This window comes from Tenrec ecaudatus, chromosome 16 (assembly GCF_050624435.1).
Source record: "Tenrec ecaudatus isolate mTenEca1 chromosome 16, mTenEca1.hap1, whole genome shotgun sequence".
Lineage (NCBI taxonomy): Eukaryota > Metazoa > Chordata > Mammalia > Afrosoricida > Tenrecidae > Tenrec > Tenrec ecaudatus.
Genome location: NC_134545.1, coordinates 108,122,930 through 108,145,011, shown reverse-complemented (window position 1 = coordinate 108,145,011; position 22,082 = coordinate 108,122,930). Strand labels below are relative to the sequence as shown.

Below are 22,082 nucleotides of genomic sequence, written 5' to 3'. Positions count from 1 at the left end.
GCCCAATAAATGTGAACTTTTTAGTAACCTAAAACCAGCCCTTATGACTCAAGTCTGAAGATCATGGGTCCTGACTGAAGAAATGCGAACACCATGTGGGAACCATCCTTGACTTTGAAGGGTATAGGGTGGTCGCCCCAGGGAGCAGTGGGCACGTGACCCCCTGCAGAGGGGAACACTCGAGGATGAAGTTAGTTGTCCCCTCCTCAGGCTTGTGGACAAACTGGCTCCCTTGAACCTTGAACTTGGGTTGATTTCTCTGGCTTGACAAGCAAACCCCCAAGAAAGGAGATCATAGAGTTAAGGCTTTATTGAATGCCGTAACTTTTTTTTTTAATATAAGCCGGTCTCATCAGTCTGAACTGACAAATTAATTTTGTCTGTAGAATCACTTACTGAAGTGCGGATAAAATTAGACTCCGTCAGTACAGAGGGGAGGATTGGCGTTGCTTAACGGGTTCATGGGGACTTAAGGAAATGGATTTCGGCTTAAGACAGTAAAGCCCCAAGACTTTTAATGGAGAGCTGCACCTGAAGTACAGCCGCCATTCATCATTTTAAGAACTCGCTCTTCAGGCATTTTTTGGTTGCTCGTTGAGGAACTGAATTATCTACCTTGGCAAGAATAACTCAGCAAAGGCTGTTAAGTCTGAAGCAGATGGGGGTGGGGGACTTTTTTTTTTCCTCTTTATGTTACAAATTTTTTATGACTAAATCGAAGATAATTAATCAGTTTTAACACTTCTCGTGATTTAATGCATTATTGTGTTTCCTTGGGCTTATTTGGCTCCTAAAGCATTTCACTGAGTCATTTCTGTAATAAGCTTTCGACACTGAATTCTTACCCACCAGAAAATAATAATAAAAACCGGACTCTTTTCCTTTTGATGCAGGGCTGAGCGTGGGAAGTAAATCGCCACCTTCCGAGCTGCCGAACCCCAGCAGAGTCCAGGGAGAAGCTTATGAAGTTGCCAGCGTCTCTCTTTGGAACGGAAGCTTCTGGAACCCCATCAAGGATGTGGAGCTAAAGGTCAGACTTGTCCTCTTCTCCATTTAAGACTGCTGATGGTTGCCAATCGCAAGGCTGAGTTCAGACCTGTTCATTGTTTCATCTTCACCCGTTTGAATGCAGCCTTCGATCTTTCTGCAGCCTCCATTCTGTGCTTTCACGAGACAAAAGACCAACCCATTCTGATCGTTTGCATGTACCGAAAATGATTTCTCCCCACACAAGTGTGGTTACATTCCCCAGGTAGACAACTTCTTTATTTTGATGGAGATCCAGGTTTTGTTTTCTGTTTTCCCCAAAGCCATGTGTATTGCATTACCATTTCGGTTTTTATTGATCGCCCTCTGGTTTTGTGCACGTTTATAAACTCTTGCACTGGGTTTTGAAGCTGGCTGACGTGGATGTTTGCTTGGAGCTTTGTGACATCTGAGAACTAGAGAAACAACTGAAGTGGTGGTGCTGTTTTCTCTGTTGACCCAGCCAACCAGACTCACATATCAGATCTTGGGGGAACAATTGGGAAGGGATGTTACCCTCTTTGGAAAGTTTGTTCAGGCGACTTTGCCCTGTGATGTGTAGCATGCATCATTGAGCGTTTTTCTGAACCGAGAGCTGAGGTTTTTGAAAACACCTGCGATTGCACAATACCCTCTCTCTAGCTTGCTGGGAGGGTTTCAGTCGATCACCACCAGGTGAATAATGATCTTATGATCTCTTATTGTGAATTTAGGCAGGCTTCCTGATTGCAAAGTTTATTGGGGGATTTAAGTTTGTTCCGGGTGCAGTTGTTCAGTCCGGACACATCACAAAGTTCTTTCTGGTGATGACATGGTTACCAGGGGCTGCGAACCTACAAAGTCAGCCACTTGAAACCACCAGCCAGCATTGTAAGGAGTTGTGCGGAAGCAAGCAGGAACATCTGATGGCCAAGTTTCTTAGCTATGGGGTCATGGGTCACTTGAACCATCTTTGTAGAAAACCAGGAGAAGCCATTGTGCTTTGATAGGTGTCCCAGGTCCCTGGGATTATACCTTCAACATTAGAGCCATGTGACTGGTAGTTATATGTACTACAAGAACACGTAACGACCGATATTATTTCGGAATAGGGACCAAAGCAGGCTAGGGAAGCGCATTTCTCACTGTAAGGTCATAGGGCTCATCTCAGCACCTGGATTCTGGAATCAGCACTTGGCTTCACAATTACAGTATGGACCTCTATTTGGCTAGAAACCATGAGGCCTTGTGTAGACAAGGGTGCATCCGAATGTATGATCCAGGTTTACGGGCGTTCTCTCGGGGCTGACGGTACGTGTACCGTGGACATCCGGCACTGGCTCATGCATGGTGTCAGTGTGTTCCTGTAGCCTGGTCATCAAGCATAGCAGTCAAGTTCGCAGTTCGAACTGCACCGCGGAGCCTCTCCCTGATGTAGAGAACGTGTTTCCTCCGTCCGAGGTCTTCTGTCTGATGTCCTGTGTGCTTCCCTGCCACCTGGCTTCCTTCTTGAACTGAACGTCTGTGTGCCGGGACAGGGGTTCCGGCCCAGAAAGGTAGAGATGAGCTCTCTGTCCTGCTACCACCGCCATTCTAGAGAAAGAAGTGCGGCAGCCCCAGTACAGATAGCGATGGGTGTCCAGAAAGAAACAGCAAGTCTTATGAGGGACTAACCAAGAAGACAGGGCCCTAGAACACTGCTCTCCGGAATGCCCGTGGCTTGAGTCTCCCTCCCCTCTGTGCGAGGAAGAAGGAAGCTATCCATTTCCATAAAGCCTACTGCCTGGGAAATGCTGAGGGCCGGTCTCAGGCTCTCACTGTCACCCATGCCGACTCATAGTGACCCTCTCGGACAGGGTAGAACTGCCTGGTAGGTTTCCGGGACTGTGGATATTTTTATGACACTAGATGGCCTCCTCTTTCTCCCAGAGAGCGGCTAGTGGTTTCCAACTGCTGACCTTGTAGTTAGGCCCAACGCAGAACCCACCAAACTACCACGGCTCTATCTTATTGGGGTCTCTTGAGTCAAAATGTTGACATTCCAGCAACAGGGTAGCTTTGGGATATTTTGGCCACGAAAGACCACGTGTTCTGTCTCAAAACCGCACTCTACATTTCTGCCTCAGCGGTGGATTCCCTTGTGGCCACACAGAACTCACGATTAAAGAGTTGACGAAGGGATTTAAGAGACTGCAATGGAAGTGAGAGATGTTCATGGAGCATTTGCTCAGTCCAGACACATTACAGAGTTCTCTCAGGTCTGCTAATACACGTCCAAAGGGAAAGGCATTCCTCTCAAGCTCCGTGGGTCAGCAAGGCCGACTTCCCAATTAAGTGCCCAGGGGCACCCCACTCCATAAGCCAGCCCGCTGCCCGGAGGCACTCAGCTTTACTTGCCCCGTGGCCTGGGAAGTCCCCCACTCTGTCTCACGTTCTGGCTTTTGGTTCAGCGGCTGCTCCTCTGATATCACAGCTGTCGTCTGGATTCGGGAGGTTCACTGTGCAGGGATCTAGGGATCCAAATGGCATGTTCTACTGTTGACTATCACCGGCAGTGGGCGTCTCCCATGCTGCTTCTCAGAGGGCTCATTTGATACCCAGCAGAATGGCATTCCATGGAATCCTGCTCACCGTTACTCACGGGTGCATCAATCCTGTCAGTGGCTCCTACACCCTCTTACCCAGACCCAGGCAGGAAGACGTCATTGGTTAGGAGTTCGAGACTTTTCTAGAAAAGCCACATGCTATAAGTCATTGCACATAGACCAGCGGTTCTCAACCTGGGGATCGCGACCCTTTTGGGAGTCAAGCGACCCTTTGACAGGGGTCGACCCTTTTGGGAGTCAAGCGACCCTTTGACAGGGGTCGACCCTTTTGGGAGTCAAGCGACCCTTTGACGAGTGGAACTGTATTAAAGGGTCATGGCTTTGGGAAGGTTGAGAACCACTGGCCTAGACTGAAGTGGTAAGCAACGACCTTTCTCAATCGGTTGCAAGGGGCTGGCTCGTGAAGAGCGAGTGTCTGAGGATGCACAGCAGCTTGCGGTGTCGGGTCTGAGAAATCAGAGAACTAGACCAACTTGCTTGCAAGTCTGTGGGAGCCAAGGGGGTCGCAGTTTGCGCCAGTTCGGATTGAAGGGGTCACATAGGAGATCCTGGTTGAAGTGGCTGGAAGCAAACCACACTCGTCCTGAAAAGAAGAGCAAGCCTGGTGAGACGAATCCTCTTCCTCTGCCCGATACATACTCTGTCTGGCTGAACCAAATGCTGCCCAGGACTCTCCGCTTGTTCTTCCCCGTGCTGTGTGTGGCATTGGAAACTGTGCAGGGCATTCCTTGTTGACACAACCATTTCGAGCCTCACAGCACGGGTTCTCCCTGCTGTCCCTCAGAAAGCCAGGACCCAGGAGCTGGGATTTGAGGAGCCTGTGGCTAGTTAGGAATGCCACCACCTAGGGGCCTTTGGTGGGGAATAGAGAGAGGTGACCTGAAAGCCCGTGTCCCCTCTGGTTTCCCTCTGAGAACCTTGTCAAAGTGATCTTCCTGAAACAAGGCCATGCTGTTGTGGTTGTGTTGGGTGCATATCATGGCGCCGCTGTGACAGCAGATGGAATGTGCCTCTCGGCCTGCACCCACCGTCATTGCCAAGGACGAACCCTTGTACGCCGTTATGAGAGCAGCCACCGGGCCCGTCTGCCTCACTAAGCACCTTTGCCAAGCATAAACCTTTCTCCAGGGACTGTTCCCCGCAATGAGGCACCCAGCCACCCTCGCTTCTAAGGAGCATTCAGGCCGTGCTTCTTCCAAGACAGCTCGCCTTCATCACTGTGCTGTGTGAAACCTTGGATAAACCGTCGGAAGTGAATCTCCCATCCTTGGTACAAAGCCCAGCTCTGGGCTCAACGTAGGAAGCCTATCACATGGTCCAACCTCCCCACGTTCAGACCCCGGGCTTTACCCTCAGTCCACCCACCAGGGACCAAGGCCACCGTGGGGACTGACAGATAGAACTGATGACATGGCCCACTGGGTCTGCCCCAACAGCCTGCCTGGCTAGAAGAAGAGCACCCTTGGGTTCCGGCCCTCAGTCACACTCGCTGTGAGGTGCCTGCTGTGCTCCGGGCACTGTGCTTGGTGTCTGCAGCTGCAACGCCCTTAGAGACAGCATGACCGGGAGCCAGAGGGAAGCTGGGTGCTGCTCAGTGCTGTGAAGGACGCATCTTACTGCGGTGGGTGGAGGGTCAGCTCTGCGAAGGCAACACTTGAGTGGTGACTGAAGGACAAGACAGAGGAAGGAGCCAGCCATGCAGAGATCGAGGACAAGCGTCCAGGCCGAGGAGATGGCAGCTGGGAGGCTGGACCCCAGAGAGCAGCGGAGGCAGGAGTGTGCAGACATCAGCCGGCCATGCTGAGTGGGTCAGGGAACAGAAGATGCTGGAAGGCTTTGAGTCTGGGTGTGAGTGTCTTGTAGTTGAGAGTTCTGGCCACTGCCCATCGTAGGAATGAGGGAGCCAGCGGTGGAGAGGCTGAGGCTGGTGCCTGTCTTGACAGTCGTCTGCGAGGTAGCTCAGGCCTGTTCCAGCTGGGAGTGGTTGGGTTGGGGACATGCGAGGGGCTCTTCCCGTCCCTCCTCTTGCCCCCTCCCACTCATCTCTCCCTCCCCCACTCTGGCTGCAATACCCACATGTCCCTGTCCCAACCAAGGCTCAGGCCATCCTCCGGCTGAGACTGCAGCTGAAGGAGTCCGGGGCGAGTGACCCTGTGCTCATTGAAGAGCCTTCTGTTTTGGAGCTTGATGGCATGTTGTCGTCTACGACACAGAAGTCGGGCTCTCCTGGGATGTTCACTCCTGGGGGCTTTGGAAGAACCAGGTGGAAGACGACTCCTAGAGACGCCTGAGAAGTGGGAACACCTCTCACCTGTAAAGCCATAGCCAGTGTCTCGGAACTCCCGTTTCATGTCTGGGGAAATCAATGCCGAGAGCAGACACACGTGTCAAAGTGTGACGGATGCCCAGGAGACGCCCCGCCGTCCCAGTCCTCCCCGGCCGAGAATTAAATGACGGAGGGAGCGTATGACATGGGCCAGTGGGTCAGAACAGGAAACCCAGCCTCCCGCAGCATATGATGGGCTCAGCTATCAGCTACCAAATAGCGACCCATTTGCGTGGCACAGTGATGTGCTCCTCAGCTGAGACCACTCTGCAGGGACCGCCCCCTACACAGCCAGACTCTGCAGAGGGCCCCCCGCCTCCTCCACCTCTTGTCATCGCACCCATTCTTTTGATTGCTCCTGAGTTCCTTGCTGGGCCCGGGTGTGACTCACAGGCTGCTGCAGTCAGTGCTGTCCGCTCCCCTGGAGGGATTTGTCTCCGTAACAGTGACCATGGTGAATTCAGGCCAAGTTCCCACTGGGTGTCATGCCTGGGCCACATGGTGACATCAATATTCTCCACCAGTATGTGGTCCCCTCAGCTCCACATCTCACTCCACTCTGACCCCTGCTCCTGGGCTATGGGCAGCTGCATCCAAAAGTGGACACCGTCCCTCTGCCACCTGACTTCTCTAATCATCCCATTTCCTAGCATATGCCTGGGATGTGTGTGTGTGTGTGTGTGTGTGTGTGTGTGTGTGTGTGACTGTAGCTGTAGAAGTCAAGATAGAATGACTATTTTTAGTGAATTAAAACTAGTCTTTAGAGTCCCATTACCAGATGGTTTTCCCTAAAACGTCATTTTTAAGACCAGTTCCCAGTTCTTCAGCACCCCCGCACTTGTTCTCTTCACTGCCCCCAAGTTGCCTTTCAACTGATTCCTGGGACTTAGTTGGACTCTTTCCCAAGTGAGGCGCACTCAGAGATCTCACTCAACCGCCACCACCGCTCTCTTAGGCCGCTTGTCCTGGGAGAGGTGCGAAGGTCCTCTTTTTCCTGCACCCACTGATCTGCCTGGTGTCTGTTGTCAAGGTGCGGTCCTGAGAGTTGGGGAATCACAGGGCTACTGAGACAAGGCGGCCACTGTCCACCAAGGTTCCCAGGTCCCCCGGGAGCGCCTCACCCGTCTCGGTTCCTCCTCTTACTCAGCAGCTCTCGGCCCTCCCTGCCAGCCATCGAGTGGGTTGTGACTCAGAATGGCTCTGTGTGGGGCTCCTGAGGCTGGAAAGCGTCACAGGAGTGAGCAGAGAGGCTCCATCTTTCTCATGAAGCAGCTGGTGGGCTTGAACCACCGGCCTTGCAGGGTTCTGTCCAGGGCTCCTTCATGGACGCATTCAAAGAACCAAATTTGCTGCCGCCATCGAGCCAATTCCGACTCACAGTGACCCTGCACGAGAGGGTAGAACTGCCTCTGGAAGCTTGAGATGGGAACTTTGGGAATAGGAAGGCCCATTTTTCTCCCGAAGAGCAGCTGGTGGTTTCAAACTGCTGACCTTGCAGTGAGCAACCCAACACATAACCACTATGCCACCAGGGCTCCTCAGATGCAAAGAGGGTTTCTCTATTTGAGCCATTGGTATCAGCTCCTCTTTTCCCCCACTTCCCTCACCCTCATGACCCCTTGATGCATTATAAATGATTATTTTCATGTCTTACAACAACTGCTGTCTCCTTTCCCCATGGTTTCTATTATTTGTCCCCCTGAGTGGGGGTGGTGGTGGTTATGCGTGGATCATTGAGATCAGTTCCCCCTTCCTCCCTCCTCTCCCCAACTGCCCCACATCATCCTGATATCCCTACTCCCATTCCTGTTCCTGGATTCTTGTGTCATGAACTCTTATTTCTTACCTGTACCCGTGCACATGCTCCGGTCTAACCCACAGTGAACAGCAGGACTGCATCATGAGAGTGGGGGCGAGGAAGCCTTAAGGAACCAGAGGGATAGTGTGTGTGTTTCATCAGTGCTTTACTGCGCCCTGGTTGACTCATCCCTTCCCTGTGACCCTTCTATGCGGGGATGTTGGCTTAACAAAAACACCATCGACGGACAAACATTTTCTCTGTTTGAAGGCTGGAGGTCTGAACTCAGGGCACTGGCTTTGGGAAAGGCATGCTCTCTCTGTAGGGGTCTTGTGACTCTTTCCTTCCTCTTGTGTACTTCCTTCTCTGCCGCTCACCTTCCCTCGTCACTTCTCAGAGCTGCTTGGTGTAGCACCACACCCCACCCCCACCCCGCACTCCTAGGGTCTCAGGCATAACCAAGTCCTATTCCTATGTGGCATGGCAGCCACAGGCATCGGGCTTTAGGATTGGCAACAGATTTAAGGGATACACAGCTTCAACCATAACAGATCCTGGGAGTGTGGGGCATTCTGACCCACTGACTGTGGCAAGCAAGGTGCCATTCCATCTGAAAGTTTTGATGGGGAAACATAGCTGATTAAGGATGACCTACATTTCTATGAGCTCTGCGTATTCATTCATTTAACCAACTATTAGAACCGAATCGCTCCCCCCATCCCCCACTCCCCGCAAAATATTCTCAGTCCTGACCTCTCTGTCCATGGTGAGACTTACAGTTGGGAATGGACTCTCTTTGTGATGTTCATGATGGAGATGGAGCTTTAAGACGGAGCTTTCACCTTCCAGATGATGTGATCGCTGAAGACAAATGGGTGCATAAGCAAATGTGGTGAAGAAAGCTGAAGGTGCCTGGCTTCAGAAGATATAGCGTCTGAGGTCTTAAGGGCTTGAAAGTAAACAAGTGGCCATCTAGCTCCGAAGCAATAAAGCTCCACATGGAAGAAGCACACCAGCCTGTGTGACCACAAGGTGTCAAAGGGATGACGTATCAGGCATCAAAGAACAAAAAAATCATATCATTGTGAATGAGGGGGAGTGTGGAGTGGAGACCCAAAGCCCATCTGTAGGCAACTGGACATCCCCTTACAGAAGGGTCTCGAGGAGACGAGCCAGTCAGGGTGCAGTGCAGCACCGATGAAACCTACAACTTTCCTCCAGTTCTTCAATGATACCTCCTCCCCCCATCATGATCCCAATTCCACCTTACAAATCCGGCTAGACCAAAGGATGTACACTGGTACAGATAGGATCTGGAAACACAGGGAATCCAGGACAGATGAACCCCTCAGGGCAGTGGTGAGAGTGGCAATACCAGCAGGGTGGGGTAGAAACATGGAACCAATTACGATGATCTGCATATAACTTCCTCCCTGGGGGATGAACAATAGAAAAGTGGGTGAAGGGAGATGTCGGACAGTGTAAGACATGAAAAAATAATAATTATAAATTTTCAAGGGCTCATGAGGGGAGGGCAGGGAGGAAGGGGAAAAATAAACGGATAGCAAGGGCTCAAGTAGAAAGCAGATGTTTTGAGAATGATGATGGCAACAAATGTATGCATTTGCTTGACATAATGGTTGTGTATACGGATTATGATAAGTCCCCAATAAAATGCCCTTTAAAAGACAGAGCTTTAAGTCCATCTATGCAGAGATGGAAAATGGATTGAACTGGCAAGAGAATTCAGAGGCAAAGATCTTCCCCCAGAGCAGGCCAAGGAGAGAGAATATTCTAGAGACCAGAGCTCTAACCCAAACCCAGTGCCATTGCGTTGATGCCAACTGCTAGTCTGGGTAGACTAGAGGAACAAATCCATAGGCATACGCATGTATAAGAAAGAGTTTTATATACAAGAGCAATTGAATATTGAGAAAACGCCCCAGTCCAGAGCAAGTCCACAAGTCTGATCCCAATCTGTAAATTCCTCTTCAGAGGCAAGCAACACATGGAAAGGCTTGTGGATCCAGAGGTGGTGGAAGCATCTCAGTGTCAGCTGGGGTCTCCATGTGGCTCCTCCATCTTCAGGGCTCTACATAACTCCATGTGTCCTGTCAACAGAAATGTCTCATAGGGAGTGAGCATGTGTCCTGCCTCCAGTGTGCTGTTTATCTCCTCAGCACCTCCAAATGGGGTCATCAAACTGCAACGTGATTGACAGATTAAATTCCACCCCTTCACTCTTAAGTCTCAAATGGACAACGCCCTACAAGACTTGAGTAGAACTGCTCCGGTGGGTTTCCGGGACTATAGTTCTGGATAGGAGTAGAAAGCCTCTTCTTTCGCCTTCTGAGAAGCTTGGGGGGGTCATATCCACACAGGGACCCTTTTATGGCTCCTTATGGACAGGGGGTGTTTGGTGCTAACCACTCGACCTGAAGGAACGTGTGCCCGGTGCTAGCAGCTTGCGGTCTGTGGGCAGCATGGTATCCTGCACGGAACATGTGGGTGTGCCTGGCCTCCCGCACACGTGTGGGTGATAGATGGCTGGATTCTGGCCCACCCTCATGTCCTCCTTTGCCCACCCAGTATGTCAGGAGCAGGCATGGACCATCCTGTGTTGGGGTATGTGTGTGTGTGTGTGGGGGAGGATCTCTGGGTAAAATTGACTCGGGGGTCTCTTCCTCCCACCCCAGCATCAGTAAGAGGAGAAGGCAGGCAGTGGGCTTGGCCGAGTCTGAAGCCTAGCTCCCCGGCCTGCAGTTTCCTTGGCAGGGACCAGGCCATGTCTGGTCCATTCTGGGAAGGCAGCTGCCTTGGGGAAACTCCTGGAATAGGCATACACAGCTGGCCCTCTGGGCTCCAGACTATTTGAATGCCCACCCATCGGCTGTCAGCCCGAGTGAACTGGGAAAGGCGGCCATGTTTTTGACTTGTGTGCTCTGGTCAGTTCTGACAGACAGGCGTCCAGAGCCGCTGTCTTGGCTCCTGCAGGCAGTGCAGGGGAAGTTGGCAGGTGGGAAAGAGAATTGGAGAAGCTTGAAAGGCTGGGTTCTGTGAAATGCATGTCCGGGAGCTCTGGAAACATCCCGTTCTGGTTAAGCAAACACCCTCAAAGACAACTCGAGCACTTCTCGATTTTTCAATTCCCCCTCACCGAGTGAGACCTCCCCAGCCAGACCTGCTCAGACTTTCCGATTCCAAGGCTCTCGGCTCCCACAGAATTGGCCGATTACTCTCATTAACCTCAGAGGCCGACTACTCCTTTTGAGAAATTCCTGGGCCCGGCAGCACATTAATTTAAGTATTCTTTTGAAGCGGCTGAGAGGGGTGTCTAATGCAGCAGGGCTGTGTGTGAAGGTCCCTCTGGGCTCCGGCAGATGGGCTCTCTCAGCCTTGCCCTCTGCCCAGGCAGGATCTGGCCGAGGTTTTGAGTTGTGTGAGTGGCAGGTGGTAGGTTTTGTGTGTGTGTGTGTGTGTGTGTGTGTGTGTGTGTGTTTTACACAAGTGACCGAACTCTTGGGCATGGTGGTGGGGTCAGTAGTGGCATCTCTGTCTTCTGTCTGGGAGACCTGGCTTCGATTCTGGACTAGTGCTCTTGGTGAGCAGCCACTACTGGGCTGTGTGTCACTATGATACCAAACAGGTGTTCAGTGCTTCCAAACCAAGACAGACTAAGAAGAAGGCCTTGTGGCAGTCACATCATCTCCTGTCAACTTGTGAAGGGGTGGAGTCTAGCCAGCCTGTCAATCAGCTGGATGACCTATTTGGGAGGCACAAACGGAGAAAAATAGCTCACTGGAGGCTGGATACGTTCTCACTCCCTGTGAGAAACTCCTGTTGACAAGCCATATGGAGCTACACTGATTCAACCAGAGCCCTGGAGCTGGAGGAGCCACGTGGAGACCCCTGCCAGTGCTGAGATGCCTCTACTGCCACTGGATCCACAAGACTTTCCACCCGCTGGCCTGTGAGCTTGCTGCATTTGGCATCACTGCATGGCTGCGTGAATCTAAAGAGGACCATATGGACAGGTGTCAACCTATGGGGTAATATAGGACTTACGGACTTGATCTGGACTGAACTGGGATGTCTTCTTAATGTTCAATTGCTCTTTGACATAAAGCTTTCTCTTACACACACAAGAACTCATGGCTTTGTTTCTCTAGACAACCTAGACTGATAAAGACCTGGAAATCTATTTCCAAAAAGCAGCCACTGAGAACTCCATGGACTGGTCTTTTGGGGTCCCTGTGAGTTGGAGTGAGGGGAGGAAGGTGAACAAGATATTCATACCTTTGCATTGATCATGAAGGCCCTACCTGACACCGTGACTGGCAGACTACGGGACGGACTGTGTGCTAGGCTGGGTTGTCCAGAGAAACCAGGCCAGTGATAATAATAAGAATTATGTGAAGAAGTAATTGTATTTCACGAAGGCGTCCCCACCCCCCGCAACGCCAGTCCATTGGTCCGATGCCAGCCGGAGCCCCCTTGAGACTCACTTGGCTTCAGGGCAGTGCCGAAGGAGAAGCAGGAATCAGGGAGATGGCCCACAGGCCAGCCGGTGCGGAGTCATTTGGATCCAGGATTGGCAGGAAGCTAGCTGAGTGCTGACAGTTGGACAGGGGGGGGGGGTACCAGGGGAGAGGGAGGGCCAAGCATGCAAGGTTCCCAGTGTGTGTCTTAGGAGCCACACCCACAAGGAGGCACCATCAGGCTGTGATCTGATTGACAAGGTGAATACCACTCCTACTTTCCCAGAGGTCAAGTTGACGTAAAATCTAATCATCACAGATTGGCGTCGTAGATTCAGAGATGCCGCACTAGGGGCTCATCGTGCCCCTGTTCCCACCCCTGTCTCAGAGGCCCTGCTTCCTCGGGATGTCTGCTGCTGCACCTGGATTCGCTGGGCTGCCCCGGCAGCAGGGCCCTCCCCTCCTGCTCACTGGAAGCAGCTTTTGCTATGATCAGCACCTTCCGTAAAGGCCTTGGCTTCCAGCAGTCTAGCGCTCGGCCGCGCTTTGTAGCTGGTGGGTGATCTTTCCCTCCCTGCAATGCTTCCATGATTCCTGAGCCTCCTTCCTTGTCTCTCTCCCTCCCTGCGTGCCCGGTTGACTTTCCCCACTCCACTGTTCGCCCCCACTGGCCATCTACATCTAGCCAGTCTTCAAGGTTTGTTCTCTGTCTCTGTCTGTTTCTGGACTGCATTCCCTCTGTGACCTTCCAAGCTTCGACCTTCCCCTGCATGTCAAGGACACAGCCCAATTTGTGCAGGATTTAAGTTCACCTTCCCAACTGTCTTGGGTCACCGCAGTCTGGGTGTTCTGTTCTCTCTACGTGCTAACTCCCTACAAGAATCCTCCACTTTCCTTCCGAAGCTGAGTGTGAGCCACGACACGGCCACCTTGTGAGTGGGGATGCCCACTATGGGAAGTGCAGTGTTGCCAAGTGCAGTTGAGGCGATTCATGGCAGCCCTGTGGTCAGCAGAACGGAACACTGCCCGGTGCTGTGCCAACATCGGCATTAGTGCGTCCCCTGGACCCAACTCACCATCTGGCTTTTGACTTGGAGTGGACCCTGGTCAAGAGTGACCATCCAGTCTTGAGCCTTTGGTAATGACTAACAAGGTCTCGATTCTAAGTGGCATGGGCCTAAGTAATTCTTAATGTATTAAATACAGAATTTTAAAAAATATCATAATGCTGAAAAGGCTTGGCAGTATATCCAGGCCTTGGGCGTGGCTCGCTGCCGGGACCCAGACATTATCCTCAAGATTGGTCTCTGCTCTCAGGTGGCTGTTCTTGTGGCCTACTTTCACAGGGCAAGATGGTGGCCAAGAGCCATCATCTTGTGCTTGCCTCTCAGCAACCGCACCTGTAGATGCCCTGTTCTCAAGAACTCAGACCGATCGGTGCCTTCAACTGTAGTCTCCGCCGACAAATACGGGTCCTGTGTCCACATTTAAAATGAGGGCCGTGGTCAGGAGCTGTGGGACAGACTGCCCGGGCCTGAGTCCCGTGTCTCTGTCTTGAGATAACGAACCAGGACGGAAGGGGACTGTGTTAGTCCAGGTAGACTAGAGAAACAAATCCGTAGACACTCGTGTGTATAAGAGTGAACTTTATATTATCAAAGAGCAGTTACATATTGAGAAACATCCCAGTCCAGGTGAAGTCTGTAAGTCCGATATTAGCTCATATATTTTATACTAGTCCACAAATTCCTCTTCAGACTCACACAGCCATGCAATAATGCCGAATGCAGAGAGATCACAGGCCAGTGGGTGGAAAGTTTGGATCCAGTGGCGGGGGAAGCATCTCAGCGCTGGTGTGGCTCCTCCACTCCTGGGCTCTGGCTCCATCAGTGGGTCTCCATGTGGCTCCTCCATCTCCTGGGCTCTGGCTCCATCAGTGGGTCTCCATGTGGCTCCTCCATCTCCTGGGCTCTGGCTCCATCAGTGGGTCTCCATGTGGCTCCTCCACTCCTGGGCTCTGGCTCCATCAGTGGGTCTCCATGTGGCTCCTCCACTCCTGGGCTCTGGCTCCATCAGTGGGTCTCCATGTGGCTCCTCAACTCCTGGGCTCTGGCTCCATCAGTGGGTCTCCATGTGGCTCCTCCACTCCTGGGCTCTGGCTCCATCAGTGGGTCTCCATGTGGCTCCTCCACTCCTGGGCTCTGGCTCCATCAGTGGGTCTCCATGTGGCTTGTCAACAGGAGTGTCTTGCAGGGAGACAAGCAGAGAGTGTATGTCCTGCCTCCAGTGAGCTATTGATCTCATTCGTACTTCCAAATGCGGTCATCAAGCTGTGACCTGATTGACAGGCTAAACTCCACCCCATTCACTCTTAATAGTCTCAGAATGGCACCAGATTATCTAAACGCCAGGCACCAACCAGGACAGGGAAGTGAGAGTCCCACCTGACGAGGCTACAGTGATGACCTATGTACTCCAGTGTAAGCTGGCCCGAATATCAGCCACGGCACTAATTTTACCACAAAAACTGCATTAAAAATGTGCTGACAGACTCTGCTTATACACGAGTCTACACAGTACATAGAGGAAGGGTACACAGGCAAAAATGGTGCACGTCTCTGTCATTGGTAGCTCCATTGTGATCGCTTCCCTCTATCTCTCCCCACCTTCCACTTTACCCTTCTGGTATGGCTACTCAATATTGGTTCTGAGGGGTTTATCTGTCCTGGATTCCCTGTGTTTCCAGTTCTTACCTGTCTCCATGTACATGCTCTGGTCAAGCCAGCTTTGCAAGGTAGAGTTAGGGACATGATAGTGGGGGGGGGGGCGGGGGCGGGGAAGCATTCAAGAACTATAGGAGAGTTGTATGTTTCATCTGTGCTATACTGCACCCTGACTGGCTCATCCCTGAGAGCCTTCTGCAAGGGGATGTCTAGTTGCCTACAATTGGACTTTGGGTATCTACTCCACACTCCTCCTCATTCACATTGATATGATTTTTTAGTTCTGGGTCTTTGATGCCTGATACCTGATCCTATGGACACCTCATGATCACACAGGCTGGTGGGCTTTATTGCTTCTGAGCTAGATGACCACTTGTTTACCTTCAAGCCTTTAAGACCCAAGATGCTATACCTTTTGATAGCCAAGCACCATCAGCTTTCTTCACCACATTTGCTTATGCACCCACTTTGTCTTCAGTAATCCTGTCAGGAAGGTGAGCATCATGGAATGCCAGTTTAATAGAACAAAGTGTTCTTGCATTGAGGGAGTACTTAAGTGGAGGCCCAACATCCATCTGCTACCTTAACACTAAACTTATAAATATATGTACATAGTTCTATTTCCCCATCGTCATATATAAATATATTTACATATATATGCCTATATTTAGACCTCTCTAAATGCCCTTTGCCTCCTAGTTCTTTCCTCTATTTCCTTTTACTTTCCTCTTGTCCCACTGTCATGTTCAGCCTTCATTTGGATTTTAGTAATTCCTCTTGGTTACATTGTCCCTGATCAAGTCCTACCAGGCCTCCTACACCCTCCTCGCCATCGATTTTAGATCACTTGTTGTTCCTGTGGCTCCCTGGCTTTGTTACACCCACTTCCTTTCACCTGCCTCCTCTTCTCCCATGTCTCCCTGGAACTATCAGTCCTGTTGTTTTCTCCTCTGGATTGTTTATGCCACTTAGATTATCTAGGTAGACATGCGGAGATAATAATATACACAAAACCAAGACAGAGCAAAACAAAGCAACAAAACAACAAAAACCAAGGACAAAAAATGCCTATAAGTAGTTCAAGGTCTGTTGACCTTTGAGTGTTTTCCAGTTGAGTCTGATGGGGTGCCACGCCCTGGCCCCACAGTCTATTTTTGGTATTCCCCCAGGACTTCCTTGCTCTGCTCCCCTTGCTGTTCTGTTGCACGCCTTTAGTGTTTATTCACCTCGGTGTGGTAGGGTCAGTTCAGACACAGCTTTCCTGCACTGTGTCTCCGGTGTTGTCCTCAATAGCGCTGTGGGTCAGTGAGAGACACCGTGTTGTGGTGGAGCTGGCGCGATGGTAACTCTTGACGGGAGTAGAAAGCCCCCATGGAGCGACTGGTGTTTTGGCACTGGAAACAGAGCTGCATGTGAGCTGGTGACTGTAGAACTGAGGAGCTGCTCTGACCCTTGACCTAATTGACACTAAAAAGTTTAGAAAAAAACAAAACACGACCAGCGAGTTGCCTCTCCCTCTGAGCGAGCCCCGAGGACAGGGTTGGGCGTCGGGCTCTCCCAGGTGATCACCTGCAGGGAAGCAAAGGGCCCCACCTTTCTCCATGAAGCAGCTGGGGATCCCCACCACCCATTTGTCAGTGTAGATCAGAGCGTCTTTGTGCCATGCCACCTGGGTTCCTAATGCATCCCAGGTGGTCTAACTGTACTCCAGAGCAGTTGCGGTGACAGCCTGCTGACTGGGGAGAGTGAAACTATTAAGGGACATGGGCACATCCCAGTGTGACTGCCGTTGCTAATCTGGGAAGGGTGGGGGCATGAGATGCCAGGTGGCCTCCCCTACATTGCAGGCTGGGCTGCTGCCAGCACACAGTTCATGTTTTCAAACTGGTGGGGTGTCCTCTGAGGGAACCCCTCCAATAGAAAGCCCATGACTTTAAATGCGAGGCCAGACGCCATGCCCTGGAAGGCCTGTGATTGTTGTAAACTGGGCTGGATTTTACATCACCGACCGTAAAAAATGCAGCAGCAAACGTAATGTCATTTTTCTCACTTCTCCTAGGAAGGTGTGCAATGCACTGGGCATCAGAGGGAAGTTGGCTTCCCAAATACCATGCATGCCTTCTGGGGTCCCAGGGTCAACTCTAAAGAGGGCTCCCTGAGAGTGACTGGGTTGTCCATGGTCTAGGCCAGTGCTGCGAAGTCCGCATGGGAGAGTGTGGAAGAACCGTCAGCCTAATGTCTCTGCTCCGAGCCACCCAGCATGCACCATAGCGACAGGGTGGGCCCACCAGTGGGAGAAATACGGGAGCTGACGTCACCAGGGGGCAGAGGTAATGGTGGGTGGGGCTAGTCTCTCCAGCCTAGAGTATCTCCCCTTTGTGTCCTAGGGGAGACTAGATGCATGGCCCACTCTTGGCTCGCACGGGTTTTGTACAAGTCAGATTTTCAGTCAGATTTGCCGATCAGAAAATTAGGAAGACTGAGCAGATGGTTTCTGAATTTTGCTGTTGCAGTTGTGGAAAGTGGGGCTTGGAGCTGTTTCACACCCGAGGTTATCACTGGACAATGGACCTGGACCCTGGCCCAAGTTCAGGGAGTGCGGAGGTGTGGGCGGCCCTCCATTCTCCGCTCCCAGTGATGCCGCCCCCTTGCTCTGTGAGTCCACGCATCTTCCTCAATGTGCTTTGCTTGGGTAAAATACCACCATTTCACTTTATGAACTCTGTTGGGTTTTGATATTTAATGGACTGTCTTTATTGTGTTTAAATGTTTTAGCGGGTATTTCCACAACCAAGGGCCGTTAGCGTTGTGTTAAAAATTCTGGAAAAAATGAATTTGTAAGTGCAATTTGGGGGCCTGAGGACCAATTAATTGCTTTTCCATTGCTGCTTATAGGAATGGTAGGTTCAGCTCTCAGACTGGTCAGCACTGAACGCGACTTCAGAGCAAATTGAGGTTTGCCACCTGAGGTATCACCGTCCTCACAGCACCCCACTTTCTCACACCCCAGAAGACTCAAGTCCTCCATGGCCGAGACACCCGCCCCAGCCTCTGACCACTCCCTTCTGCTGGCCTGGCACCCGTGCCCTCCATACTCCCATTGTCTTATCTGTAACCTCCTTGGCACAGATTCTTCTTTGTCTTGATGCCCTGGGAATGCCATCTCTGTCTTTCCTGGCCTCTTGGAAAATCCCCTCTTTAGCTGCTGTCACTGCCAAGGGGCAGAGACTGGGAGTCTTGAGGCTCCGATGTAAAATACACAGGAAGTCCCCTTGGGGGTCAGATTGGTGCTCAACTGCTCACCAAAAGGTTAGTTGTTCACATCCACCCCTCCATCCCCCGGAAGAAAAGCCAGGCAGTCAGCATGCAGGAAAGGTCCCAGCCACCACCACCCTGAGGAGGAGTTGTGCTCTCTGAGCCCTGGGCCCGGCCCCGCGTGGAGCAACTTGACTGCCGAGGGGAAGGAAAAAATAAAATGCATCCCTTGGCAATGAGATGCGCAAACCAAAGAAACCAAACTCGGTGCCATCGAGCCGTGCCGGCTCACGGCAACCCTGTAAGACAGGGTCAGACGGCCCCTGGGAGTGTCCGAGTTTGTGACTCTTCACGGTGGGGGAAAGCCTTGTCCTTCTTCCTCGGAGTAGCTGGTGGTTTCGAACTACTGAATTTGCAGATCACAACACAGGAACACCACCACAGGACCAGGACTCTGATTTCAAACATTTTCCCTTCTTACTGAAGGATCCCTGGTGGCCTAGTGGTTATGAAATGGGCTGCTAGCCACCAGGTCAGCAGTTTCGAAACACCCATGCTCCACCGAGGATAATGGGGCGTTCTGTCTTTGTGAAGGGTTGCAGCGTGAGAAAACCCCGGGGCAGTGCTACCCCCCACCCCCAGGGTCCCTAGAAGCCTGAAGGGACTAGCTGGCTGTGAGGGGAGGGACTGTTTATCGAGTGGAGCTTTGCCATTTAGCATAGCAGAAGACCAGCCCCAAGGGTGAGCTTCCCTCTTTGAAAGCAACCAAGTACCAGGGGACTTCCCATGGCAGAGAGATGCGCTTTTCTTCTTAAATGTACAGAGGTCGTATCAAACTCTTCGGTTCCCTCCCTTATCTGGGACCTCAGCTGCCCCCCTCTCCCCGCGTGTCCTCATCCAGGGGTAAGGGCCTTCCCCTCCCTTATGTGTTCTCCTTCCATAATCATTCCCGTTTCCCCTCAAACTCGTTTATCATGTTCAAAGTATCATAAAAGACCAATTACATTCAGGAAAAAATTGCTGACTTTGGACTTGCAGCCCAAACGCTCTGAGATCATACAAAAGGAAATGGGAGGCCAGGGAACAGCTGCTCCCACGAAAACAAGTTCTTGGGGGACCTTGCTGAGCCCCACCTCAAAGGAGATAAAAGTCCGGAGGCCCAGGCTCAGCTTGCAGACTCTGGCGTGAACACAGATGAGGTGGAGCAGAGAGGGGGGAGCTGGGGTGGGTGGCTTGAAGAGCAATAAGAGAAGCCAAAGAATGATTAGCTGGAAGTGTCAGAATCGATGACCCTCAGAGTCCCTCTGGAGAACACCCAGTAGACTGTTGCTTCTCTAGAGAATGTTGACATTTCGGAGAAGGCCGGGATGTTTTTGTCCATTTCCTTGGACTTGAAGTTGTTCTGAAGTCCATCAAGCTGTTTCATGGCCGTGATGCCTGTACCTACACCCAGCAAAACAACGCGACCCCCTGCTGTGGGGCCAAGCCTGCCACATAGTGACCCTTAGGACAGAACTGCTCCCTGGGGTCTCCAAGGCTGCAGGGTGCAGACTGCCTCCTCCGGCTGCTGGGTTTGACCTGCCAGTCTGGCAGTGGGCAGCTCAACTCTTAACCCAGAGGGCCACCGGGGCTCCTCTGCGAAGCCAGGTTAAAGGCACGTTTGAAGGAGTATGTGTTCTTGAACGTGGAGAAGAGGGTGCGAGGAGGCCCCTGTGACTGTCTCACTAGAATTGCCCCCTGGGACATCAGTGGCGCGACCCCAGCGGGTGCTCCTTGGGAGAAAGGTGTGGTAGTGTGCCTCCTTAAAGACAGAGAAGAAGAAACCCTTCAGGTGAGGAGGAGCATGTAAAATGTTGTCACAGGCAGGGAGTTCCCATGTGGGCGAGCGGTCACTTGGGGTCCCGGCCTTTGCACAGAATTCAGTGCAAACCTCCTGTGTATTTTAGCTCGCCGGCCAGCTGCTCATGGCCTGTGAACTGTGACCTTGCAAAACCCCACCCCAAACCCTCTTTCTCGGCTACCTCCATCTGTATCAACGACCCCACTCTACACCTCCATGCACATCTAGTGTACCTCCAGCTGTGCACACACCTGACCCCAAATCACAGTCTCCCTGACCTCCCAGGCCCCTGCTCTTCCTTGAAAGGAGAGTGCCAGGCCCACCTGTGATGGCTAGAGATCATGTCAACTAGACACTACTGGGAAAGGAAGGGTAGAAGTGAGCCCAGCCTCTGACACCTCCGTCTCGTTTGAGAGAGAGATGGAGCAGAGCAGAATCCTCCTTGGCCCTTCCGCTTCCGCGTCTGGTTCCTCCACCTCCTGTTGTGTCACCTGCTGATCCCCGGAGCCGTCAGTGGATTACCCATGGTGGATGCATCCGGCCGACTTCAGACTGCATACACCAGTCTGGCCCCACCTCACTCGCCCCCCCCCCCATTGCCTGTGCTTCATCCTCCTCCTCCCTATTCATCAGCTTCTACGAGTCAGGAGAAGCCTGCCTTGAACCGGACTGCACTGAGCTCTTTCTACAAGACTACAAGAGTATAAGGAATTTCTTGATACACATCTCTCTCTGTAGGCAAGTACAAACAAGCGTCATTGGTTTGGCTTTTCTAGAGAACTCGATGTAACACCATCTCTTCCAGGAAACCACCCCAGATAAAATACACATCCATCCATTTTCCATCACGCCAGCCTTCCAGGCATTGAGTACAACTGTTCACGCCAATGTTCAAATGCAGTGCTGTGCGGCCACGTTTTCTCCCTTCAAAGGTGGTCCTCAGAAGTGCACAACACATCTGTCAGGGTCTATAAATAATGGACAGGAGCCCTGTACGCTGGTGGGACATTGGGACGTATGGTGTTATGGACCATCTGGTTACAGATGGCTACTGGGGATGAAGAGCTTAAACTGGGGTTTCTCAGCTTTGGCACTAACGATGCCTTGAATGGGATCATTTGTTCAGGGCGGGAGGGGTCCACTCCTCCCTGCCTGATGGGAGAAGTTCATTGGCACCTCTTGGCTTCTACCCACTAGATGCCATTCGTGCCAACTACCCGGGATGGTCAAACATGTCTCAATAGTGCCAGTTGTCCCTGGGAGCATCACCTGTGGAGACAACCACTGATTTGTAGCTACCAACTGGGTAGCACCAAGAGTTAAGCAATTAGCTACTAGCGAAAGGCCGGTGCTTTGAACCCACCCAGCGATCACTTGGAAGTCCAGCCTAGCAGTCTGCTTCTCGGAGGTCACAAAGCGAACACCTTGCAGGGCACGGTTATACTCTAAGCATGTGGGTTGCCGTGAGCCAGTGGGGTTTATCCCACCAGGGCCCTGAGCAGCAGTGATGAGATCAATGAGAAAATAATCCATTCCAAATACTTGTTTTTCATAACTCACTGCCGTCGCGTGGCTGGCGACTCACAGCGACCCTGTAGGACAGGGTAGAGCTGCCTTTATGGGTTTCCGACCCTGTCGCCCTTCACGGGGATAAAAGCCCCGTCTTTCTCCAGCTGGTGGTTATTTTCAACCCATCAACATAAACGGAAAACTGATGACAGGAACCCTCTGGCCTCCTGGAAAGCGTGCCTGCTTGTTGGTTCTTTTCCATCATAGTTCTTGGAATCGCGTGGAAACCTCACAGCAGTGTGTGTGGGAGCAGAGCTTCGTCAGTAGTCCCGGGAGGAGAATTAATGCCCATGCTGTGTACACACTTGGATCTGGATTTTGAATGTGGTTTTTGTGTTTCTGTTCACAACTTGCATCCTCGGTGAGGTCAGATCTGTGCCCCTCTGAACAAGAACCTCTGCGGCCTCGCGCGCGTAATTGCTGCAGTGGATACATCTGGGGTCTCTAGTTCCTGGCCCAGAGGTTGACCTGCACTCTCCCGG

General features: G+C 51.8%; 1 protein-coding gene across 2 annotated transcripts in view; it reads left to right on the top strand.

Annotated features, from left to right (window-relative positions):
• ADAM12 (ADAM metallopeptidase domain 12) overlaps positions 1–22,082 on the top strand; it is a 281,165-nt gene that overhangs the window by 36,565 nt on the left and 222,518 nt on the right. For both annotated transcript variants that reach the window (XM_075534458.1, XM_075534459.1), the window contains exon 2: positions 894–1,030. In XM_075534458.1, coding sequence (XP_075390573.1) covers positions 894–1,030 — 137 coding nt within the window. The remainder of the gene's footprint in view (positions 1–893; positions 1,031–22,082) is intronic.